General features: G+C 40.3%; 1 protein-coding gene and 1 pseudogene across 1 annotated transcript; one reads left to right on the forward strand and one right to left on the reverse strand.

Annotated features, from left to right (window-relative positions):
- Positions 1-6,612: 6,612 nt before the first annotated feature.
- On the reverse strand, positions 6,613-27,263 carry LOC148908501 (ankyrin repeat domain-containing protein 16-like). The gene is given in 7 exon segments (XM_089035898.1): positions 6,613-6,717; positions 7,567-7,728; positions 8,756-8,907; positions 10,436-10,473; positions 12,688-12,752; positions 12,754-12,815; positions 27,083-27,263. Coding segments are annotated over 7 exon segments (765 nt in total).
- On the forward strand, positions 15,740-16,800 carry LOC148908502 (uncharacterized; annotated as a pseudogene).
- Positions 27,264-27,737: the final 474 nt, after the last annotated feature.

The raw sequence follows: 27,737 nt of genomic DNA on the forward strand, positions 1-27,737 counted from the left end.
TCCATCCTAACAGGGGGTGGTTGGGGTCTATTTTGTAAAATATTTCGTAAATTACGTCAGGGTAATAAGGAATATCCTTATTCAGCCGACAAAACATCCACTCGGCTTTTGTCATATCAGAAACCTCGGGAATAGACCTACCGGTAATTTCAGACAAAAGATAGGGAATAGCTTTGTAATATTTCCCTAGTTTTAATTTTTTCAATGTCTTCCGTAGACTTTGCGGGGTTGGCTCTTCTAAGTGGTCTATGATTTTCTTCCTTACTTCGTCGCTTAAATATACCGGTCTTTAACCCTGGATATGACTCATCCAGTCCCTAAAGTATTTTATTCTCTTATAAGGTGTTTTCTTACGACCTCCATTGGCGTAATACTGCTCTCTGGTAGCATTTGGTACGGCATTACGAATATTCTTACCACACTCGTAACACTGTGCTGACGTGTCGTCTTCTATTTGCATTTTCTTACCACAACACCAGAAACCCTTGGGCTTGGGTATGTTAACTTTGGATCTTAGGCAAATTATACAGAAGTCATTGGTGAACTTTTTACATTCATGCAGATATAAGACAAATATTCCCAACATAGCAGCAACAAATAACGAGACACGGGTATTTCCCGCTGCCGGCGCATTCCTTAAACCGCCTGTAAAACCCGTAAATCTTTGACATTGACCGCGAGTCCCCCTTACTGCTGCTGATACTCTTTTGAAAGACATTGATAAACTGCTTGATACCAATGATGATTGCAAAGTTAATTGCGCTGCTTACTTAGCTACTCCTTATGCCATAGGAATTGCGGGTGTGAAGACTGTAGAAGGAAGTAGCGTCGGTCTTGTAATTGACACACATAGCATTGGTCGTGAACTGGGGGTAATAACAACGGCATTGTGAAGTACTTCAAAATCAAAAATGGAGGCATCAATGCACTAGCAAAGCAAATCGTTGCTTGGGTCGTACGAAGAATGAAGTCGTCAGGTGCTGGACCAATTTTACAGAGTCTGTTATAGATCAAGAAAACTAAGCCAGTCCCAGCCCTTGAAAATAATGACTCGACGGAGGACTGGAATAATTGTGATGAGGATTGGGATGATATCGATTTGGAGGAAATGGACTGGGACATCATCTATGGTATGGGTCCTTTTCCTACTAACTCAAGAGACGCTTCTGTAGATGATGCAAGCTGTCTTTCTCCACTAGAGATCGCTTCTTCCTTAACTTCTGAAGACAGAAGAATCCTAATGAGTGGCTATGCTACCAAATTTGATGTCACATCATTAAAGGAATTTCAAATGCAAGCGATAGACGCCTTCTTGGAAAGAAAAGACAGTGTGGTAATCCAGTCCACATCAAGTGGTAAAAGTCTATGTTTCCAGTTCCCCGCTGTAATGTTAAAGAATGGTAAATTCGTTCTTTTAGTCTGCCCGACCGTGTCCCTTATGGAATCACAGGTCCATTCCATGAGAGAAAAGCGAATTCCAGCAGTTTTTCTCGGAGCTTCATCGAAAGAAAAATTGGATTTCGACATTCTGTCCAAAGGTGGTTATAACGACGACAAAATCCCTAGATTGGTATACGTAACCCCTGATTACCTTATGGGAGATGCCACCAAGAAAAGACCTGCAGCCTATAAAACGTTACTGGAATGCAAAGAACAGGTGGCCCTTATTGTGCTGGAAGAATGGCATAAAATTTTCGAACGAAGTGGAGAATTTAGGTAAGCATCAAAATATCTTAGGAATTCTATTAGAACTATAACCTATAATTCTGTTTCATCATGTCTATTTTAAAAAAGGTTGGCCTTCCCCGAGTTCGATAAACATGGTGCATTGTGATCTAGCTTTAGTACAAAAATGTTTGTACCTCAAAAAAAGTGGAAGAGTATGTTAGACTTTTTAAAAAGTTGCAATGAAATACACCTTAGAATTATCTACTAACCTACTAATAAAATTACATCACTAATAATAATTTTAATAAAAATTGTATTTTCAGCATTACAAAATGATGAAAAGCCAACTCCAACACCACTTATTGCTAAAGTATTGGCATCAACCAATGAGTCACTGATTGTTTGTGATCAAACTGGAGCAATAAAGGCATTATTCTATAAGAAACTTCAAGATTCCATAAAGACTGATAGTTACATAATAATTTTCAACCATATGAAAAAGACCATTGACGACAAGTTAACTGTGATCATATCACAAAGTACAAACTTGTTCTTAACAGTACCATTCACAATCCCACCCGATGTGATAGAAAAAGCAAAAACAAACATGGACATCACTCCATCAACAACAGCAGTTGTAACAGTTCAAGAAGCTAAAAGCTCTCCAAAGAAAAGAAAACTCTCCATTGAAGGAAAAGTCATAAAGGTATTACATATTATATTTTATTAGATGACTGACTCATTCTCACTTTTATGTGTAAGCTCACACCACACACACACGAAATCACTTCTGACGGTGGCATTTTTACCATCTTACAATACGAAAACCATGTGCATATTAATTCTACATTACCCCAAAATGCTTGATAATTAATTCTTACATATCGCTTAATGGCCAATATGATTTTCTATTCCTAGGTTAGTCCACTGAAGAAAGTCAAAAACAACCAGATTGACTTAAAGAACATAACAGTAAAAGATTCCACAGCGTCTATACAAGTTTCTCTTTGGAAAGAACAAGCTAGCCTCAACAAACACAACAAGTATTCTGGTATGTTATTTCCCAATTTAAATTCTAATTTTCAGGCAATCCATTCACAACTTTTATCATATACTATACCATGCCTACAACAGGGCACTAAACCATAAAACTATAGTAAACTATATAGTAAACTATGAAACCAATGCTAATTATGATAAACTAGTTTATGTATTTTCATTCAATTGGAGCAAGCACTAAAAACAAACCACATGAAAGAGCAACAGTATTTTATCAGGTTTAAAAGCCTGAACCACATGCAGACCAGGATTCTACATCTCATAAAATAGATTTTAAAATGATATTAAAAATTCAAAACTACATATTGAATAATTCATGGCCCTTCATCACACTGGAGTCAACCAATCCATCATAAACTAAAGTTTTATGCACTTTCAGAGGTTCAACAACACACATAAGAATATGGGAGTACTGCACCCATTGGGAGTCCAACTCTGAAAGATAAAATTGTCCTCACTCATCCAATTTCTATGCATTGAAGAATACAGATGAAGATATTTATATTATATTATGAATTCATATTATATTTGGGGAGACAAAAATAACACAAGTCTAATGTCAAGTTTACAAATTTTGCAAAACAAGGCTGCTAAAATCATATTAGATAAGCAGTTGCATTCATCAGCTACTGAAGGTCTTACTGCTTTAAAGTGGATTCCCTTAGTTAAACGACGTTTTCAAAAAAGATGCATTTTTGTTTAAAAGTGTCTAAATGGCCTGGTTAATCATCATATGAATGTACAAATGAATAAAGAAGAACATGAATATAACACCAGAAATAAAGACCATCTAAGACTCCCCAAAATAACAAGGAATTGGGGAAAACAAATGTTAGATTATCAAGCGGTCAAAGACTTTAATTCATTAATCAAGGCCATTAGGAATTCAAAAAGTATTAATATCTTTAAGAAAAGAGTTTTATCATATATTATTCAATGATTTTTAGATATATTAACTTATTATTATCTCAATAAAGATTATTATTATTTACAGTACATTATATTTTACTCTCTGACCCTTATTAACACACTACTATTTCTATTCTACTAGCCATCAGATAATGCTGACCTTCACCTCATATCTAGTGACGAAGAGAAAGAAGTTATAAGAATAAAATAACCATTTTGAGTTAACCTTCTTGTCTCCTTTTGTCTTTCATGATTTATCTTAACGAAACCCCATCCCCACACTACAAACAGCTGCCATGCTCATCATCGACTAGCAGCCATTGACTGTATGCTATGCTGTGGAAAGCCTTCACCCATCGACCTTTTTCATAATGGCTGCCAAACCCGGTTGGGACTAGGAACAAGTGCATGGAAGCCAGGTCTTAAAGGCCTCATTAGTAAACAAACACAAGTCTTTACTGCATAGCTTTTTGAATCAATGTATTTAACCTTATTAAGAAAAAGATCTGAAATAAAGCCAGGAAATAGTACTTACCCCTGTCAATGTCTCCAATGATGATGATGTTTGTGGGTTCGGTGTGTTGGAGTCAACTGTCTGTAATAAAGTGAAAAATAATTATTTATGACAAGTATTCCCTGGTCAGAATCTATTATAAAATAATTGGGATAGTACGCGCGCTACGATTGGTCGAAAACCATGTTTTACTACTTATAGTACACTCAACAAAATTACTCGACTCTGATTGGTCGAGAGGAGTACAATTATAGCCCGAATTAAGTCGCTATGGCAACACGGCCAAAACAATGTCAAAACAATTATTTTCTATCATTTTGTACTTAAAAAACATACAAATAAAATTTTAAAGCCGTAAGAACTAATCTTTTCATGCATTTTAGTTGCGCGATGGACTGAAAATCGGCCGCCAAATAGACAAAGATGAACGGTTTCGCTTCGCATTTTTTACTGAAATTTTGTTGAGTGAACTATAAACAAAAAATCGCACGATCTTCTTGTACAATTTGGAATCAAATTGTACTCGAGATCGTGCGATTTCCTATACAAATACATCAGAATAATACGATATTTTGTTTCGTTTTTTGGTGTGTTTGTTATTTTATAAAACAGATCAAAAATCAGTTTTCAGTATTTGATACTCTGATCAAAACAGGAAAACTGATCTGTTAATTCAAAAAAGAGACATTAGTAAAAGAATAGCTGTGAAATATAATAGCACCAACATTTTTTTCTATTCAACCCTCCTGGTAAATGTCATTATCAAACTCATTAATAATTCATGAGGAAAACACAACATAAATCACGACCGTGAAGAGTGTTGTAAATCTGATACAAAATTGTGTTCATTTGCATAAACTTTAAGTTGGATTTTTTTGGCCAGATTCACTTTAATTTTGAAAGTTTTAGTGAAACACAAAGGAACTAACATAGACGTTTGATAAGTAATATACAGTATTCGTGTACGTGTTGTATCTGATATACAAACTCTCTGCTACGCCTCAAGTTTGCATATCTGATACAACACGGCCACTCATACTGTATATATTACGAGTACTGACTTACATCTATCTCTTTCTCTAGTGATGATGGTGTTTTTGGGATGGGTGTTGCATCGAAGTCATCTCTCTATAATAGTCCCCTTCACAGTTCTCTGCGCCATCTTGAAAGGTAACCGTGCCTGTGCATCGAAGCAAAACGAACGGTAAGCTTGCAATGATAGAGACCTTTTTTTAAACACCTTGAACAATTATTCACCATTTCAAGCTCACAGCTCGTCTCGCTTCAATGCACAGGCATGTGTCTCATCCCTTTTCAAGAAAACATGATCCTATCACTCCTGTCCTTATCGACTTACACTTTTACTATTATTATTATTATTATTATTATTATTATTATTATTATTATTATTATTATTATTATTACTATAAGTGTATACTTTCCATTGACACCATATTTTTTCTTTTTGTTTTTTGCCCTAGATGCCTCGTTTTAATGTAACGCACTAGGCCGTGCGCCATATTGCACTTAGGTGTATTGCCTTGTCTTGTATACAACCGGTCAGAAGGTGAGTGTATCGCGTGTCTCTCGCAGCTTTCTTGGGTCTCCCTTTTAGAATTTCTTTATGCACCATTGAAAAACGTCAATAAGCCTGAAGCGAGATGATGTTTTACCCCCGACTCTATACCATAATAGTTTTTAAAATTCTTTCATATTAAAATTTTTAATTCCTTAGAGAATACAGGAACAATAGTCATAATTTAAGAACAAAAGCAATGTGAAAAGGATTATGGTCTAGAGACGGGGGTAAAACGTCATCTCGCTTCAGGCTTATTTTATTGAACTATAAAACCTTTGAGCGAGCTAAGTTGGGACAAAAACAAACAAGCAAGAACAAAATTTATAATCAAGATAACTAAAGAAAACAAGCAATACAATCATCAAATGAATATTCCATGGAATAATTATTATATATATCGACCATATGCGATGCCATAGGAAAATTATATAGTAAAACAAAGGTGTGCAGGAAAAAAATGTGCATTTTTAATGGCTTTCTTTACTTGTTCGTATATTACCAAGCTAATTATCTTGTTTCCAAATAAAAGAAATTGAAGTCGATACTTCCCCCCCCCCCCCCCCCCCCCTTCTCCCCGATTTTATTTTCCCCTTGCCGTCGTATATGGCTCCCTGTGGAATATACCAATAATGTTTAATCTAGTTGTACCTGTTCGTTTTAGATGATCCTGTGCATTGACGTCAACTTCTAAACCCGCCAGATACCTTATGACATGTGGATGGCCCTCCTATCAAAAAATACATGTTGTTACTGCTGTCGATATTCTACGAACTCGGTAGTTACAAGCTGTATGCTATAATTTGGTTTTTAACTGCCGTCAATCCAAAAAAATCAGACGGTACCTTTCATTTTCTTGACTGACAGCAGTTATATTTATATTTATTCAAGAATTTTTCCCGCAGGTTGGTGCTGAACAATAGGGCTCAGGGTCCCCTTCCAGGTACACTGCACCAGTTTCAAACCCAGTAAAATCCATCCAAAACTCAACCTATTATGAAATCATTACAAAAGGTCAGACACTGAGTGTGGTCACTGCTAGGGTTTCTTTATGACCTCAGTGGTACTTTTACGTCCCACCATTGCAGGGTGTGGTAGTGGGACCTTTATTGTATTTCTGACAGCGTTTCCCAATCACTCACACAAAATTGCACAATTTTCTGTGGCGACTGATGTCCACCAACACCTTATTCTGTCGCTAAAGAAAATTGTGTGATTTTAGTCACGTCAAACAGTCCTTCTCAGGACTACATCCACCCGTATAATACTTCATAATACTTCAATTAACATTCATTCACCTGGGTTCAGGACGTTCTGACTGTTTGTCAGTCAAGGTCTGTGGAATTTCAAAGTGATTGTATTGCTGAAGTTGTGCATTCCTTACTTTACCGTTGGTATTTGTGAATATTTAGACACTGATTTGAGGCTAACACTGTATGAGTGAGTCTGTAATCAACAAAACACAGCGGTATTTGGCTAATTCGAAAAGGGTCTATTGTACGATATCACTTGTGTGATTGGGAAGCGCTGTAACCCAAAGGGGGGTTGGGGTAGGATTAGGGGTTCTCCGATGTGAAAAGGGCAGACATGATCATAGAAAAGAAATACATTTAACCCCTAAAAGTACACTTTGGGTGTGGTCGTGGTTTAGTTTTAAGCTTAAAAAATACCACTTTGAATCACGAAATAAAATATTCACATCAATCGAGTACCCCTAAAAGATACCACAAATGCTAAAGACCAAAAGATTTTCTTTTTTCATCCCATGAAAAAAGAAGAAGTGATTTACAATTTTAACCCCTCCCCTCCCCTGGGCACTGTATCATACATAACAAATTACCTGAGATGCAAAGTGTAAAGAAGTCATGGCCGTCTTCTCTGTTCTGGTTTGTGGATCAACATCAAGTTTCGATATGAGGTAAGCCACTGAATCAATGCAACCAGTCTGAGCTGCCAAGTTAATTGGTTGGTGACCAAGTTTATCACATGCATGTACTGATGTCTTGAATACGAAAGAATTGAATTTAAGAATGGGCTTCCAGTGGTTAGGCATTCTCTACTTTCCCACAGCCCATAATGTTTTGCACCTTGGGGGGTAACCAATCAAAAAACTGTCCCAACGTTCTTGAATTGAATACATACTATACCTGCTTTTATATGTACAATACTGATCATCAATTTATTCCCAGTTAATTTTATGCATAAAGAACATCAAGAAGATTGGTTTTTTAGAAAATGTATTGACTTTTTCTATTATTTGCTTCTTTATTTTATATTTGGATATCAAACGAGGTATTTTCAACATTTTCTGATCAGCCTTCAGCAAAAAAAAGAGTGTTTTTTCCCTCTGGTTACCCCCAAAACCGCAGAGTATTATGTGTATGGGAAAGTAGACAATTGACCACTCTTTGGGGATTATATCTCTTATCACTGGATAGGATGTGGTGAGCATTGCACAATAAATGTTGATTTTTTTTTTGTAAGACTCTGTGGGTTATCAGGTTTTCCTTCCTCCGTCTTCTTCATCTCTTATCTGCCTCAAGGTTATCAGGAGGGGATTTGGTTCCCTATAGACCCTATGCTCACTTTTCCCTGTGGTTTTGCAATATTGCCATTAAAGTATAAATTTCTGAAAGCTGAGTGCAAACACTATAAGTGTGTAACATAAATACCACTAAATACTGCTAAATTATGCCAATCCTATTGTTTTCTATTGTTTGATTAGCACTATTTACTACTATAAAATAATGCAAAGTGTTGCACACTTTTAGTGTTTGTACTCTAATAAAATGTAGTTATTGAAATCCATTCAGAATTGTCTGTTCTGGAACATAAAAATGTTATTGAAATTCCATGCAAAATTTGAGATATGGGGGTCCAAATCCCCTCCTGATACCTTACAATTCCTAGCCAGGCCACAGTAAACAATTTGACAATGACTTTGAGCTTAAGACATACATTTTCACTAGCAAATTAACCATGACTCAAGAGGGGTAACGTCCATATACACAATTTTTGTGGGTACAAACCTGATGGTGTGTTATGAGATATTCAGCAATAGGAATCTGACCACTGCGTAGAGCATCCATCAATGGTGTCACTCCACAGCTGTCAGAGACATCAGGCTTGTAATCACAGTTGTCTACTATAAACTTCACTGCTTCAGTCTAACCATGCAAAGCTGCATGTGTACCAAAATATAATAAAAAAAATTGATTAAATAGAGTATACTGTTTTATCCAATTCTATCAGTATTAGATTGAAGGGGAGGTCATTGTCTATTGTCCTCTCCTTCAAGTGATGAGAACATAATAGGGTTGGAAGGAATAGATTTTTTCAAGTTTCAAATTCCTGCTCTGTTAATAGGCCCTTTGCAGTTAACTGTCACCTGTCTGTACTGCTGAGCAAAATTTTTTATTTTAAACTGGTGCTGCTTGTAAAGAGCCGAATGAAACGATGTGTAACCAGTGTGTCACGAAATGCAGTTTTATTACGATCTCTCGAAACAGGTTATAGAAAGTTTGTTTGCTCAGCAGTATATTTCACCCATGGGAATCAAGATGTTCATTCATTTGCTCTCAATGAATTAATCAGCACATGATTACTGAGCTGCAAAGGGCCTATTGATGACAAATCATTTACTCAGGCTTTGTCTCATATCAATGTCTAAATATTCACAGATACCAACAGTAAAGTAAAGAATGGATGGATGGATGGATGGATAAACTTTATTAAAAGTGTCAAGTTATTTAGCTAAGATATAAGCTAATTGGGGACACTATAAAAGAACCAAATAAATTAATACAAAAACTAAATAAATAAAGAGAAATATACAAATATTTAAGAATATATGTATTCTAAGATATATAAATATGTAAATAGTGATTAACATTAAGTACTATCTAAAATTTTCCCTACCCTACTCATATCCCAAGATCCAAGCCCAACCCCAATTCTCATGTAATTAAAATATAACTTCAGTAGAGAACAGAAGCACAACTTCAACAATACAACTTTGAAATTTCTTGGACATTCACACTGGAACACATAAATATGCATAAAATTGAGGTTGAGGTTGAGGCTAAGCCTGAGCAATGGGGACCTCAAAAGTAAGAGCTACTAGTATCGACAGAGGATAAACATCTTCTTGGGATTTGAGCTGGTTGGGGGAGGGGGTGTCACTTGATGTGATTTCTTGTATTTTTTAAGTATTCCTGGTTTGAGATAGATGGTGAAGTTGGGCCTAATGTATTAGTGACCTAAAGATTTACAAAATCTACAACGACGACGTCAACTGGAAGTGTAAATAATTTCTCTTTGGGGTTCTGTCTATGGGAGATTTCATTCAAAACATTGTCAATAAAGTTAACTCATCCACAGGGAAGACCGACTTTGAGGGCGCATAACCCTAAAGTGAGGTTATTACACTTCCGGTTGACGTCACCGTCATAGATTTTGAAAATCTTAAGGTGGCTATTTACCACTTCTGAGTGGACGGTGGAATGCCTTACAGGTTTTTCAACCCAATTGATAAGGCAGTTGATAAATTGAATGAAAAACCCTTGAACCAACAAACAACTCTACTCACATATGACACCTAGTCCAACAGGGTTCGAATCTGGGTCACATTGATTCCCACTTATGAATCCTTACATAACGAGATAGCCCCCCTCCTCATGAATGCAAAATGTAGTGTCAGTCAATCATACCTGCTGTGTGTAGTGAAGTACGTCCAATTTTGCTATATCTTTTATGACCAAGATAGAGATTCCTTCAGCTTTTTTAGTAAGTATTCTAAAATATCAACATGCCTTTCTCTAAAAGAAATGAAATAATGTAGATATTTTTAAAACAACTGAGAAGAGAAAAAAAATTGAGGAAATACTGTTAGATTGAAAAAAAAATTTTGCTTGAAGAAATAAATTTACATAAATAGATACCATTGAGTAGTTCCAAAAATTATCCATACCCCCCTCACGGAGGAATTTTTTAAGACACCCCCTACCCCCTGGAAATTCCAATTTTTGTTCCATACAAATTCTGTAATTTTTGTTCTTTTTCTGACCCCCTACTCTTCGGAAATTCCAAATTCCTCTGTGGGGTGGGTATAGATGATTTCTGGACTTACACATTGTCAAGAAATAGTTCAACTGTCTGCAGGAACAAACATATTATTACTGTAACAAGTAGCTTTTTCTTTATTGTGTATTTCAAGAAATTATTCACCCCATAAAGAATGTTTTAAGAACCACCCTTACCCCTGTACATTCCAATTTTCTTTCATACAAACTCTGTAATTTTATCAACCTTTGTAAAACTGGCCCCTGATATGAAATTTATGATCATTTGCAAAAATTTTAATTTCTATTTTTTTGGGCAAAATCACTTGAAGTAAAGTAAGTAACACACAATTTGTAGTTCAAGAATTCATCTATATGTACAATCCCCCCCGGAGAGTAGTATGAGAATTTAGTAATTCAGTTTTCTCCCTCCTTTTATCCCTTTACCATTTTTTTTTTTTTTTTTTTTTTTTTCCTTCTATTATTACCTGGTGAAAAGTTTTATTAAATATTACATAAACCCCTGGAAATTCCTATTTCTTCTATACAAACTTAGTAATTTTGCCCTTTCTCTGACTCACCCACCAATCAAAAAATCGAAAATTCCAAATTCCAAAGGTATAATTAATTTCTTAAACTACACATTGGAAGATAACAATCAAAGGCTCTAAGATGGTGCCAAAAAATCAATTTATTATTATATATGACCTGTACGGCCCTGTTTGTGTGCTCTAAATAAAACCTTTGGAAAAAGTTACATGATGGGGGCCAGACCAGTTGATGTGAGCGGGCCAGAAAAACCAGACCGGTCCACTTCCCTATGTTTATCAGTCGCTGAGCTCGGCTTTTACAGCATGACTGCAAGCCAAATATTTTTCCCTCTGGCCCTCCCACTCAGTCAATAAACACCTACATCATGAGATTTTGTGAGATGCTGTCACAACACTCATGTGCTAATAAATATGCATTCAAATGATTGTGTGCTTCCAGAAATTTTCCATACCCCTCCCTTCCCCCCACAGAGGAATTTGGGATTTCCAAGGGGTGGGAGGGGTCAGAGATAGAACAAAATTACATAGTTTGTATAGAAGAAATTGGAATTTTCAGGGTAGGGGGGAATGTCTTTAAGTAAAAGCCTCCTTTGGGGGTATGTATAATTTTTGTACTACACATTACAAGGCACTTTACACCTTACAAGGCTTCAAGAGTTCTACTCTACTGCTCTAACCACATGCTCAAGGGGTCAAATCGAGGGACCATGGGGTGTAAAAATATATATTATATATTGGTATATTTGATTTGCAATTAGCTCAACGCTACTTGCTCCTGAATATTGATTTGACGTAAATTGTGCTTGATAAGAAAAATAGCTTTAATAGGAAATTTTTTTCAATACTGAGCAATAATGGCAAAAAGCGCCAAAAGCTAGACTTTTGTATGAGTTTGGATCTAATTTTCGTTTTGGGTTAACACTCAAAACCTTTTTTAAACAGTAAGAAACTGATGTACTATGAGATGAGCAGTATTTTCAATTGTACAAAGATGTTTTGTTGCATTTGTGTTAGAATGTTGCTTTGTCAGCCTTTTTTATAGAAAATATGTGGGAAATAAGCAAATGAAGGCCAAAACCTCATTTTTGAATAAAATGTTTGCTTTGGGTTAACACTTTGATTCCACTTTCAGTCATCTTCACTTCCAAACAAGTTAAACTTTCTGAATACCAAGATTTTAGCCTTGTACAACAGCCTTTCTTCAGGAAAAAGTTTTGGTGTTCACTGCTTGAATACTAAAATAATTCTCTCTTAAAATATAGCAATTTTTACAACCCATGATCCTACTTTTTGACCCCTTGAGCATGTGGTTAGAGCAGTACAAAGGATCTCTTGATGCATGTATATTACCTTGCTGCAATATGGAAACTGTCCCAGCCATCCTTGTTGCATTGTACCAAACTGGCTCCGGTTGTGTGTGACAAGCATGGTAATGACAGCAATGTTAGGCTTTGTATGAGCAAGCATCAGTGGAGTCCTTAAATGAACACCTCAGTCAATATCATAAAATCTGATTTTCTATTATTTTAGCTATATTTGGGGGGGGGGGGAAGTGTGGGGGTTTCGTTGTCAGACTATTGTCAAATATATAATTATGGAACTTACTGTGCAGATCCACACTCCAACTCTGACCAATTACCCTATTTCATAATAACATCACATCAAAACAAACTATTGTTTTAACGCTAGGGATCATGGTCGCTTGTGGGGGATGGAATGACAACAACACATCTTAAATCACAATGAAATTTGGTTTATGAGCTGGTGAAGGCAAGAAAACTAAATATTAAGCTAAATATTTCGAACAAAGAGAATTAAGCTTACATTTAGCTTAAATTTCTATCATTTTAGCTGATGTAAACAAACCGTGACGTCATTATAAAATAGGGCAATCATAATAATTAACAAATAAAACAGTTTTTTCCACGATCCATCCAGTAATAAAAGACATAAGCAACAATGAAGTGTAAATAGAAAGACAAGTGGTAGGCGAGTGCTTGTCACACTTCTTGAGTGCTTTCACCACTTTCTAAGCACTTTATTGCTAAAGGACACAAGGAAAAAAGGTGTTTTAAGTGTATTGTTGTTCTAGCACTTTCGCACTAATTGGGGACACTTCACTCACACATAGAGTGCAAACAATATAACCATGAAACTTTAGTAATACTAAATAGCACAATTTCATGCAAATTCCACTGTTTCCTATTGTTTACTGCGATTCCCAGTCAACTGACCAAAATCACAAACGAAAAATTGAGTTTTGGTGGACGTCAATCAAAATGATTTCTTAAACATGTCTAAGGATTCCGACTCCGAATTTCAAACGTTTAACTGCAAACTATCAGTATTGACTTATCCTATCTAAGAAACTCAAATCATAGCCATAGCGATAGCTTTGCAATCAAGCAAAAAGATTCGGAGCCAGAATCCTGTGACATTTTTGAGAAAATATATCCAGAGTGAGAAATTCACAGCAACAAGAAGCATAAGATAAGGGCAACAGTTTTTGCACACGTTCACGTGAGTATTCACATCAGTCCCGGTGTAGAAACCAATAGAAACGATAGAAACCCTTTTGATTGGCATCCACCCAAATTCAATTTTTCGTTTGTGATGAAGGTGTAGTTGAGCGCGTGTGACTGGGAATCGCAGTAATTAGCACTATTTTGTACTATTTAGTAATTAGTGTTTCACAGATTAATTGTTTCCACTCTACTACCACTACATTTAATATTCTATGCACACAACACTCAAGTCACATGTTGATTTTTATGGAGGTAGGAAACCAGAGAAAACCCTTGCAACATATGAGGAGGAACAACCCATCAAACAAACTCAATTTACATGGTAGCTGCAGAGCTAGAACCAGTGACCCAAAGCTTTGGAACCACGGCGATGAAAGATGACTGGTTAACAGCATATGCCACCCATGCTACCCATAGTTTTTAAAAATCTGTTGTAGTTTTTATGCAATTTTTTTATGGTTAATCTTTGCAAAGTTTGCAGTGCACATGCAGATGGTATTAGCAACTGTACTCTATTTCACTAATAAAGCACAGTTGTGGACCAATCAGAGCATGTGTACTACCTAAGCTATCTAATAATATGAATTATTATATAGCTACGGATGAATCTAAATGTTTCCCAACCGATAAGTTACTTATTTCCTGGTCGGGAAATAAGTTGCACCTGACAATAGTTGTGAAAATAAACAAGTACACGTTATCAGAACGTGAAAATTGTTGATTGCATGATATTTTGTAAAATCAAAAATAACAGAGCGGGAGCAGATATTTTGCTTGAATTTTCAGTAAAAATGGAGCTCGACGCAAAACAATAGAGATTTTCCATTGTTCCTACAGTGAAATTACATACGTTTATTGAGGAATAGGATTTGGAAAATACGAAAAAAGCGACTAAAAATGCTGTTGCTACTCTCCTCATTTTTTGGTACAGAAATACGAGACCGTATGTGAGTTGCATTCGTAAAATCATGGTCAGTTTTCATGCATTTGCCTTGCTAAATTTTTTTTTTTTTCGTAAACTGACTTCTCAACATTTCTTAATTGCTATATAACAAAACACTTAATGTCTGGTCCCTCGGGAAATTAGTTAGTTTTGTTTCCCCTCGAGCCTCAATGTTTCCCTCAGCATTGAGACTCTCGGGAAAACAAAACTGATTTCCTGAGGGACCAGACATTAAGTGTGTAATATAACCACAGCATTCAGACTTAAGCCAATCAAATTAAGAGCAAGCAATGAAAGCAAGCAATATTTTTTCTGGCCTATCTGACACAGACAAGTTAGACATTATCAACAATACTTTCCTTGGGGGATGCAGAAGTGTTGTGATTGTCTCTGGTGTATACTACCAATTATTCTCTGTTTGTCTCTGTTTACTTGTCAATTAATAACTTATAGATCTTTCAATTAATGCATCAATGAATGTTAAGCACCAGGTTGGAGGAGAGGGGCAGGGGGGGAGGGGTGGGGGTGGGAAGCAAAGCCAGGGGAAATTGATTCCTGCCTTAGTATATCTAATGTTTGTTGTAGTTTGCAGCTTTTTAGTGGTGGCGGCTATGTCAGAGCCCTACTGCCGGGGCATTGAATATTACTGAATAATAAGCAATTATTGGATGAGGTTGAGCATGATATCGTAAATTCTATCACATGACAGGAAGTCAGGTGATCCCATGAGATAGCACAGCGCTTGCGCAAGTCATTGCACGGATTGCGTTCAAAGCAAGTTGTTCTTATAATTTTTGTTAAAGTCTTCAAACGATTCTGGATTAGTCTAACGCAGTTAGTCTAGCAAGAAATCCAGCTGGGATCAACGTAGTTGATACCTAAACGTTGTTGTAAGGTCCTAACGTGGTTAGGAACCGACGTACACTGGTACAATATGGGCGACGAGGCCGGTGAAGGCTCGATTGTGGCGGCCAGAGACACGCCACCTAATGGTGATCATGATGTGAATGGCATGTTTGCAGCATTGCTTGGACAGATGCAAGCAATGAACCAAAACTTCGCTTCTTTCTGTTCAGGAGAAGCCGAAGAGGACAGTGACCAAGAGTCCAGTCGCCATGATCATGAAGCGGGACAGGGTGATATAGTCGATGAAGCCCTACAGAGACTCATCAACAGTCAGAATGGGGTAAAAACGCCAGAACCCGATGTCTTACAGGACATAGCAGCCGATCTAAATGTAAACGAAAAGACGGATCCTGCTATTCATGAGGGACTGGCGGGCACATTCAATACCCTTGTCAAGTCAAAGATGAGCGAAGAAAAGCTGAAGGAAAAAATGGACAAATATGTTCGTCCAGAAAACATAAAGGACCTACGGGTCCCTAAGGTTAATCCACTAGTTTGGAACCAGTTGTCGTCCAGCATGCGATCGCAGGACTCAAAATCACAAAAGTCGCAAGGCATTTTGATGGGATCCACCATGGCATCCATCAAAGCGGCAGATCTGGTGATGAAAAAGTATCCTGGTGACCGGGATCTGTTAAAGATCATCACCGACAGTGTAGCCATGGGCTTACAGTTTAATCATGAGGTCAACCTATCAAGGAGAATGGCCATGAAAAAAGAGCTCCACAAGGATTACGCTTCTCTCTGTAATGTTTCACCCGCAGGGGATGGTGATTCGGAATTTCTCTTTGGCGACTTGTCCAAAATAACCAAAGACATCGCCGATGCAAACAAGCTGACAAAGAGGGTTCGTCCCACCTCTACAACAACACGTGGGGGTCATCATGGCGGCCACCAGAGCTATGGCTACAAAGGGAATCGCCGATTCCAGCCGTATGGCAGAAGTAAAAACAGTTCTTTTTTTAGACAGAGGCCATCCCTCCAAATACAGGAAGAAAAAGGAGGGGACAAGCAACCAACGCCAATAAAGGTATGCCCTGATGTCCATATGTGCTATGATATAGACAAGGACATATTATCATGGTTACTTAAACCTGCTGAGTTTACAGCGGGGAGGTTAACTGAATACCTTGATCAATGGTCTGAATTAACAAATGGCCCATCTATACTTAACATAGTCAAAGGGGTTAAAATTGAAATGATTTACGGTAGTGATATGATTGCTCGACCTAAGGCCAGACCTAGTGTCTTCAATCACAATGAACATGTCATTGTTGAACAGGAAATTGATAAGCTAATTAAGAAGAATGTGATTATAGAAACATCTAAAGAACCAGATGACTTTATATCCACTATATTTTTACGACCCAAGAAGGACGGCACGCATCGTATGATTCTCAATTTAAAACAATTCAATGAGTATGTTGTGTATCATCATTTTAAGATGGATACATTGGAGCATGCCATCCAACTTATGAAACCAGGGTGTTACATGGCGTCGGTAGATCTTAAAGACGCATACTACACAGTACCTATTTATAGTTTGCATCAGAAATATCTAAAATTCTGGTTTGATGGCAAGTTCTACCAGTACACTTGCTTACCAAATGGGTTAGCTAGTGCGCCGCGCTTATTTACTAAGCTACTAAAGCCAGTTTATTCGACACTCCGCAGCATGGGGCATGTTAACTCAGCATATATCGACGACTCTTATTTGCAAGGTGATAGTTTCAAAGAATGTTATAACAATGTTGTTGACACTGTGCGGCTGTTTTCTTCATTGGGGTTTTGTGTACACCCCGACAAATCAGTATTTACACCAACGCAACAACTGGTTTTTCTAGGATTTATTTTAAACTCGAACACGATGACAGTTGTGCCTACTGATGAAAAGAAAGAGAAACTTGTCTCTGTTTGTTCTGTGGTTTTAGCTAAACCTAATCCCTCAATTAGAGAAGTCGCTGAGTTAATAGGAACACTCGTTTCCAACTTCCCCGGGGCTGAATTTGGACCATTACACTATAGGGAACTCGAACAAGAAAAATATTTTGCCCTTGTTCTCTCTAAAGGAAACTATGCCGGGCCCATGAGTTTATCAACGCGTGCTGTCTCTGAGATAAGATGGTGGTTAGATAATGTACAAAATCTCAAACGTGACATTGTGCGGGACAATCCTGACATTGTTATTAAATCGGATGCTTCTAACCTTGGTTGGGGTGCTATATACGGAGAGCAAAAAGCGGGAGGGCGATGGATGTCCTCTGAGGCCACGCTGCACATCAACGTTCTGGAATTAAAGGCGGCCTTTTTTGCACTGAAATGCTTTTGCTCTAACTTAAACAATCAACATGTACGTATCTTTGTCGATAACACCACAGCAGTATCCTACATTAATAATATGGGAGGTTCTAAATCTGTTGTTCTTAACTCCCTTGCCATTAAAGTGTGGGATTGGTGTATCGCTAGGAACCTGTGGGTTTCTGCGGTGCATATCGCAGGAAAACTCAACATCGAAGCGGACGAAAAGTCGCGAAAGTTTAATGACAAACATGAGTGGCGGATTAACGAACAATGTTTCAACGAGATTATCGAATTGTTCCCTACAGTTAACATTGATATGTTTGCTAGCCGGCTAAACAATATGCTTGACGTATATTGCTCGTGGAAGCCAGACCCTGGCAGTAGCCATGTAGATGCGTTTTCACTTAATTGGAATAATTATGAATTTTATGCCTTTCCTCCATTCAGCCTAATCCCGAAATGCCTATCCAAGATAACACAAGACAAAGCTCATGGAATACTGATTGCTCCATTATGGCCAACTCAGACATGGTTCCCAACACTACTGCAGCAGTTATACCGACAACCGTGGATCTACGCTCCGAGAATGGACCTACTGCGACACCCGTCACGCAACGAACCACATCCACTGTGTCGGAAACTATGCCTGATGGTATGTCCCTTATCAGGGAACACTATGGAAACTTGGGCATTCCAGCAAACGTTACCGAAGTGCTCTTGGCCTCTTGGAGACCATCCACTCAAAAACAGTACAACACGTACCTCCGGAGGTGGATGGCGTTTTGTAATCAAGGAAAGGTTAATTACCATTCACCAACGGTAAACGACACTCTTAAATTCCTCATGAAACTTTATCAAGAGGGCGTCAGTTACTCAACGCTTAACACTGCACGCTCCGCTTTGTCTACCGTAGTTAATATAAAAGACTTCGGTAACAACCCAATTGTTACCAGATTTATGAAAGGAATTTTTGAGTTGCGTAAACCCACGCCTAAATACACAGAAATATGGGATGTGTCAATCGTTTTATGTTATCTGTCAGGACTCTATCCTTATGAATCATTAACACTTAAGGATTTGACACTTAAATTACTTATGTTATTGTTACTAGTATCAAGCCAAAGAGGTCAGACAATTCATTTACTGGACATAAACAATCTAGTTACTTCAGAGGACAAATATGTTTTTCATGTACTCGACCATACAAAAACCAGTAAACCAGGAAAACCTTACGACATACTTCAGATTTGTGCCTATGACATTTACCCAAATAATTGTCCTTTAGCATGTCTTAAGGAATACATAAACAAAACTAAGCAGCTTAGAGGAAACGAAACCAAGTTATTCATCAGCTATGTGAAACCGTTTAAGCCCGTATCTAGAGACACGATCTCCAGATGGACAAAGACTGTCCTTGATAAAAGTGGCGTCGATACTAACGTCTATAAAGCACATAGTACTAGAGCAGCGTCGACATCAAAGGCCAGCAGAGGAAACGTACCAATAGATCAAATAATGGCTAATGCTGGCTGGAAGTCAGCGGAAACGTTTTACAAATTTTACAATAAACCAGTTGAATCTAGTACTAGCATCACGGATGTGGTTTTGAAGATTTGAAACCATATCTACCTATATATACATATACATATACAGTTGTTCAAGTTCGAGTAATTCTTTCGTAGAAATTAATAAATCAACACTTTGTGTTTACACCATCTTGTATCGTTGGTCTATAAGACATATTTATACACTCTTAACTGGAATGTGTGCCAGTAATGTTTGATGCATCAACAGCTTTAAAGTCTCATGGGATCACCTGACTTCCTGTCATGTGATAGAATTGGAAAATTAAACGAGACTTACCTGTAAGTTGAAGTTTGATTGAGATTCTATCACATGACATTGGAAGGAAGATCACATGCCCGCCTCTTCCCGCCCTTGTCTATTTATACATTATATCAGCTGGGGTATATAAATGTATATATTTCTGGATTTTATGTTGATGCAACAAACATCGCTTTAAAGAATGACTTGCGCAAGCGCTGTGCTATCTCATGTTGTTGTGTTCGCTTATCATGCCCAAACCATTTCCGGTGTAGAGTATCAGGCCGGAACTTGATACCGACCACATGGTAGTTGTTAAGCAATTCACTCACGTAAGTTAAATACAGTTACCGATCAAAGCACATCTTCTACAACAGCTTTTCTTAGGTTTACGACGCCACTAGACGTAAGTTTTTCTTTTAATACTCGCCCTTATCATTTGTAACATTTTTCTTAATCTTTTGTCTTATAAAGATACTATTTTTGGTTCTAAGTTTTCACCATAGCTTGCTTATTAAAATACAAATTGGAACAAGACTTGCTTGTGGTTGACACTGGCGTTTTCGTAAAAGATCTTCATCGGAAGCGCGACAGTGAAAAGTCTAGTTGGTCGAAAACAGTCAAAGAGCCCAAGGGAGGTAGTTAGTTAGACCGTTAGAAGGATCCAAAGGACTTTCGCTGGAACGAAACTCACTCTACACAACCGAGGAATGCACGAGTTTACCAGATTACCGGCGGCAAGTAATCACATGGCTTAAGTCCACAACAAGCAGTTCAAGGTTAGCCACGTTATTCCACTTATCCCTTGACCTCATTCCGTTGAGACGTAGCCCATTCCTGTGAACGTTATCCGTACATTCTGCAAGAATATAGAGAATAGGATACTGCTGATCTACAGCGCGGGATCCCTGTGGAAAATGAGCCAACTGCCATCCGGGACAGCGGAAGGTGAAAGCAACACTAGACGCCAACGCCATCCATCACGGAAGGCACTACAGAACTTGATCGAGCTAAAGCGAAGAGAGGTTAACATCAATGGAGAAATCCTTTCGACAGTATACGAAGCCGCTAAAACCTTACGGGAAAAAGGAGAGATGCGCAAGGAAAGTATAAAATCCTTACGTTCTGCCACTCACAACTACAAGAAAGCACTGAAAGAGCTGTCAGAGCTCTACGCACAGGACAAATGGGGAGACTACGCGGAAGAGGCCAAGCTAATCAAAGAACACAGCGAAGTAGGGCATGCTGACAGCCTTATCGCGAAGGCAGGCACTACACCCTCCATTAGCGCCCAGTTACAAGCTTCACAGAGCTCTCATCGCTCAACGGCATCTCACGCTCAAGCACGGGGTGATGCAGCAGCAACATTGAGACAAGCAGAATTCGACCGACTGATGGCAGAGAAAGAGTGTGCTCGCCGCTTAAAAAAGGCCGAGGATCAGCGACAGAAGGAAGAACAAAAGGCACGATACGAACTCGACATGGCAGTGCTGGCAGCCGACCGAGCTAAAGCAGTTGCAGAGGCGAGGTTGCAAGCTATCGAAGAGGCTTTCAAAGAAGAAGACGAGTTCGGGTACGCCTACAGAAGCCTTCCCCAAGTGCAGCAAAAACCGCTAGGAGCCGAAGAGCGTGTTAGAGCCTGGATAGACGCCGCCACTACCCACACCCCAGCAGGAAAGGAAACACCCCGAGTTGTAACCTCAACACCGAAGCAAGAGCACACAAACGAGCTATTGGAGACCTTCACGGCCACAAATCAACGCCTCGTATCCGGTTTAACCAAGCAGAGCCTCCCCAAGTGTCATCCCGACGTCTTTGACGGTGAGGTCACCCTATTCCATCCTTGGAAACGAGCGTTCAAGGCCATGATCGAGGACGCTGACGTCACTGCCGCCCAGGAGATGAACTACCTGAGAAACTTCACTACAGGTGAAGTTCAGATCCTGGTTGATAACTTCCGCAAAAGACACCACAGCGACCTTACAGTCATCTTGCACGACCTCTGGACAGAGCTGGAGCGGAGATACGGAAACACGGCAGCCATCACGAACTCCTTTTTAGAACGCCTCTCTCAGGCAGCAAGGTTCGGGGAGAAAGACCTCCGAGGTCTCCAGGTCTTTGCCGACTTATGTGGAGATGTTGACAGTCAACTGTCATTTCTTCCCGGACTTTCGTGTTTAAACTATCCAAGCGTTCTGCGCCCGATAGTCGAAAGGCTACCAAACTTCTTAAGAACAAAGTGGGAAAAGGAGATAATCAGCTACGCTGCCAAGTACCAAGATGCGTACCCGGATTTTCACGTGTTCGCGTCGATGGTACGGAGTCAAGCGACAAAGAAAAACCACCCAAACGTGCCGGCAAGCGGAGTCTTACCAGTGACAGGCGGAGGGAGGAAAGGAACTTCAAGAGAAGACTACGCTGGAACAAGGAGAATTATGAAAGCCAACACCAGAGAAGACAAACCGAAGAAACACTGCAAGTATCATGACGGTGATGGTCATGAGCTGACAGAGTGCAAAGCCTTTGCAGCAAAACCCGTAAAGGACAGGACAGACTGGATCCTAAAAGAAAACCTCTGTTTTCGTTGTCTCGAAGCAAACCATATTGCGAAGGATTGTGAAGCCAAAGTCTCATGTACGAAGTGCGGTAGCACCCGCCATCCAGCTCTACTACACGAAGAGAAGGACGGCGAGGAGAAAGAAGGCCAGGAGATAAGCTCGAGTTGTACGTCCGTCTGCAAGGGTTTAAGGGGAGGTGCTTCTTGCAGTAAAATTCTACTGGTCGAAGTTTACCAACAGCAGCACCCACAAGAGCGCCACCAGGTGTACGCCATCATAGACGACCAGAGTAATGCGTCTATGATCTCCCCAGACCTAGCAGACAAGTTAGGAGCAAGCGGACCCCGAGAACGATACCTCCTCTCTACATGTACCAGCGAGAAAGAAGTTAAGTACGGTCGCCGCATCTCCGGGCTATTCATCAGCGCCAACAAGAAACGTTTTCGACTCCCGACTCTGATAGAATGCGCACATATCCCCCAAGACAAGACCGAAATCCCAACCCCTGAGATAGCAGGAATGTTCCGGCACCTGGAGAGCATCGCATCGGAAATACCGCCACTAAATGAAGAAGCTAAGATCCAGTTGCTGATAGGCAGAGATGCACCAGAGATGCTAAAGGTCCGAGCTTTTAAGAACGGTCCGAGAGGAGCCCCCTGGGCCCAAAGGGTAGATCTGGGCTGGACGATCTCAGGACAGGTGTGTCTAGACAGATTAGGGGGGCCCTTCCATATCTCTACGAGACGTACTACAGTGTCCAAATCAGAAACCGTCCCAATCGAACACGCCTATGGGGAGCTCCAGGTGTCACCCTGTCCCAACCATTTCAAGGTCAAAGAGGAGCTCGGAGTTAACGCCAGGAGGGACATTCTAAAAGACGTGTTCCACACGACTGAGTTCGACAACGAACCTGAACTCTCACAGGAAGATAAGATGTTCCTAAAAATCATGGAGGAAAACGCCCACAAAAATGAAAACGGAAACTGGGTCATGCCTTTACCGTTTCGCTCAACCAACCCGTCGATGCCCAACAACAGGGAACAGGCAGTAAGCAGACTGGGAAGTCTTCTCCGAACACTAAGTAGGAAACCCCAGATGAAGAACGACTCCTTCCACGTGGAGTCTAGGCACCAGAATTTTCTTCGGTTCCTATGGTTTAAAAACAACGACCCATCTGAAAGAATCATCGAGCATCAGATGACAGTACACTTGTTTGGGAATGGCCCCAGTCCTGCCGTGGCAACGTTTGGACTTCGCAAGACAGCGCTCGACGGCGAGGAGATGCACGGTGCCGATACATCCAACTTCATACACAGAAATTTCTACGTAGACGATGGCCTAGTTTCACGCCCAACTCCCCTAGAGACTATTGACCTAATCAAGAGGGCACAGGCTGTTCTCGCCAGCGCAAACATACGGCTACACAAAGTCGTGTCTAACTCCGTGGATGTCATGGAAGCCTTACCAGCAGCAGACAGAGCCAAAGACATAAGGGATTTGGACCTCCGGAAAGAGACCCTTCCAACGCAGCGCTCTCTGGGAGTCCAATGGGACCTAGAAGAGGACAGATTCACCTTTAAAGTCTCCATCCCAGAGAAACCCTTCACCCGAAGGGGAGTCCTAGCAGTGGTAAACTCAATCTACGACCCTTTAGGACTTGCAGTGCCCGTCACCCTAAGGGGCAAGCTGCTTCTCCATCGTCTTGTTATTATGGGGAAAGAACGGAATGCTAACGCTCTGGGGTGGGACGATCTCCTACCAGAAGACCTGATGCACCAGTGGCAACAGTGGAAGGACGCCCTCCCGGACCTAGAAAAAGCGTCGCTCTCTCGCTGTTTTCATCCGAGGAATTTCGGTCACATTTCTAAAGCAGAGGTTCATGCCTTCTCTGACGCCAGCGAAGACGCGATTGGAGTCGCTATCTACCTGCGACTGTTCAACCACAATAACGAACCGCATGTCAGCCTCATCTTTGGACAGTCCCGAGTAGCTCCGTCCAAACGTACGAGCATCCCTCGTCTTGAACTCTGCGGAGCTGTACTCGCTACTCAGGCAGTAAGGAAGGTTCTGGCCGAAATAGACATAGAGATCCAAGAAGTTGTCTTTTATACAGATTCCAAGGTTGTACTTGGATACATCCAGAACGAGACTAGAAGATTCTTCGCATACGTGGCAAACCGAGTACAGATAATAAGGAGCATGTCAAAACCCGAACAGTGGAGGTTTGTCGAAACCAAGAACAACCCTGCCGACCTCGCCACCCGCGGCGCCGATGCAAATAAACTAAAAGAATCCATGTGGCTTGCAGGACCACCATTCCTGAAGCAGCTAGGCTCCCCCGACGCTACCCCACAGATCGCGCTCGACAGTAACGACCCAGAGCTGAGGGAGGTCAAAGTCAAGAAAACTCATGCTACCCAGGAAATGAGCTCGGCAAGGCTAAACAAGTTCTCAAGCTGGTCCAGACTTCGTCACGCCATAGCTCTGCTTATAGCAAAGGTGAGACGTTTCAAAAGGGAGCGCAACAAGAAACGAGAAAGTGATGCAGGAAACCTTGAGCCCCCCACGGTGGATGAACTCGATCGAGCTACCATCCTGCTTCTGAGAATAGTCCAAAAGGAAGCTTTCCTAGAAGACACCATATCTCTCACCGAGGCTCCTGTTCAAGACAGCACAAGCAGGCAAAGTGTCCGGAAAAGGAAAAACTCTCTGAAACGATCCCGCCTCCACGCCCTTGATCCTTTTATTGGTGAAGACGGGATCTTACGAGTGGGCGGTAGGTTGCGACGCTCGTCTTTAGAGTTCAGCGAGAAACACCCTGCCATTCTTCCTAAGAACCACCACTTGTCAATGCTCCTGATCCGCCATTACCATGAATCTGTCCATCATCAGGGTAGACAGATCACACATGGAGCTGTACGCCAGGCCGGATACTGGGTCATCTCGGGACACGGCGCAGTAACGAAGGTCATCAGCGCATGCGTAACCTGCAAGAAAGCCAGAGGGACAGTCATGACACAACATATGGCCGACCTTCCCAAAGATCGCATGGACATGAGCCCACCATTCACGAATGTTGGGCTCGACGTCTTTGGCCCGTGGTTGATAAGCACCCGCAGACTGCGAGGAGGCGCCGCCAATACCAAACGGTGGGGACTGGTGTTCACCTGTTTGAGTTCAAAAGCCATCCATATAGAACTCCTAGAGAGTATGGATGCAAACTCATTCATCTGCGCCCTTCGAAGGTTCTTTGCCTTAAGAGGTCCCGCCACGAAGATACGGTGCGACAGAGGAACCAATTTTATTGGAGGAAAGTCGGAGGTAGAGCACGCTCTGAAAGAGCTAGACCAACGGAAAGTACAGAAGTATGTAACGGAGCAAGGAAGCCAATGGGTCTTCAACCCCCCGCATGCATCTCATTTTGGTGGGGTCTGGGAACGTCAAATCCGGACCGTACGCAACATCCTTGATGCCATGCTGACACGGGTAGGAAGTTCCCAACTCACCCATGAGTTACTCTCCACGCTGATGGCTGAGGTAACCGGAATTGTCAACTCCCGACCTATTACGGCGGTCCCATCGGATACATCTGATTTCCAACCCCTGTCCCCGTCTATGATACTTACTGCGAAGACACGCCCACTTGGCCCTCCACCTGGTAGGTTCGTCCAAGAAGACCTATATGCCCGCAGATGGTGGAAAAGAGCCCAATACCTAGCGGACCAGTTTTGGTGTAGGTGGCGACGTGAGTACCTGCAGAACCTACAAAGAAGAACAAAATGGACAGAAAGACAGCCCAACTTGGCCGATGGCGATATAGTGCTAGTGAAACAACAGGATAGCTGCCGAAACAGTTGGCCACTAGGCAGAATTCTCAAAGCTATTAAAAGTGACGACGGTCTTGTCAGAAAAGCCCAAGTCCTGATGTCCCATGGGGAAGGCGCCAAAATGTTACTGAGACCTATCAGCCAACTAATATACTTGACGTCAACTGATCAGGTCGACAACTAAGCCAATCCCCGAACAATGTTGACCCACCCATGCCATGAACATGAACTAAAGGAAACTAAATGATGAAATTCCTTATTTTATTATGAATCATAGTTACCGTTATTTTTGTAGCAAGGATATAGATATCCTTGGGCGAGGAGTGTTGTGTTCGCTTATCATGCCCAAACCATTTCCGGTGTAGAGTATCAGGCCGGAACTTGATACCGACCACATGGTAGTTGTTAAGCAATTCACTCACGTAAGTTAAATACAGTTACCGATCAAAGCACATCTTCTACAACAGCTTTTCTTAGGTTTACGACGCCACTAGACGTAAGTTTTTCTTTTAATACTCGCCCTTATCATTTGTAACATTTTTCTTAATCTTTTGTCTTATAAAGGTACTATTTTTGGTTCTTAGTTTTCACCATAGCTTGCTTATTAAAATACAAATTGGAACAAGACTTGCTTGTGGTTGACACTGGCGTTTTCGTAACAGATCTTCATCGGAAGCGCGACACATGTGATCTCCTTCCTTCCAATGTCATGTGATAGAATCTCAATCAAACTTCAACTTACAGGTAAGTCTCGTTTAATTTTCCAATTATATGCCACTTATCACCCGCACTCTTGGGGTTTAACATTGATAGGTGCATTAGGTTAAATATCCACACTAAATATAAATCTACTTACAAAACAGTCGGGTCTCTTCAGGCAGTCAAACTCAACACCTATATTGATCAAAAACTTTACACGGTCCAGGTGTACTCCATAGGCAGCTTCATGTATCGCCCTTTTACCTTCACAAAAGTCCATTCCATTCCTATGTAATATCTCTAATACTTGGAGTCGGCCATTTGTCGCTAACAATAGCCGCATTATCTTCCGATCTTTCGTGTTTTACGTTAATAATACGTCTTGGATCATCGCTGGTATTGAACAACTCCACAAACACGTCTATATTTTCATTCTGTATTAGCTTTAACGGCTTTGGATAGTCCATTATCTTGTGGGGGGTACTCGACTATAAAAACCACATCTTTGCCAATGTTGTCGAATATATCTAAAGTTAAATCCAAACCTCTGCATAAGAAATGCATGAACTTACTATTTTTGAATAATTCTAGTTTTCGGATTTTGATTAACAATACAAAAGAATGGGTGCAAGCTTAGCTAGGGTGAGAAAGAAATGACCGTGTTACAGTTTTCCTAAATACAGGAATCGCTCATCCATGGCCTTTGCTATAACTATATGGGAAAGGTGGTTTAACCTCACTATCCTCGATTTTCCTTAGGTATAATGTGCACCCAAGCTGAAATTGAGCCCGCGGTGAATAGCCTTCCCGCCATGTT

This window comes from Actinia tenebrosa, unplaced genomic scaffold (genome assembly GCF_029948245.1).
Source record: "Actinia tenebrosa isolate PJP-AT-01 unplaced genomic scaffold, QUT_ActTen_1.0 PGA_scaffold3__52_contigs__length_22856419, whole genome shotgun sequence".
Lineage (NCBI taxonomy): Eukaryota > Metazoa > Cnidaria > Anthozoa > Actiniaria > Actiniidae > Actinia > Actinia tenebrosa.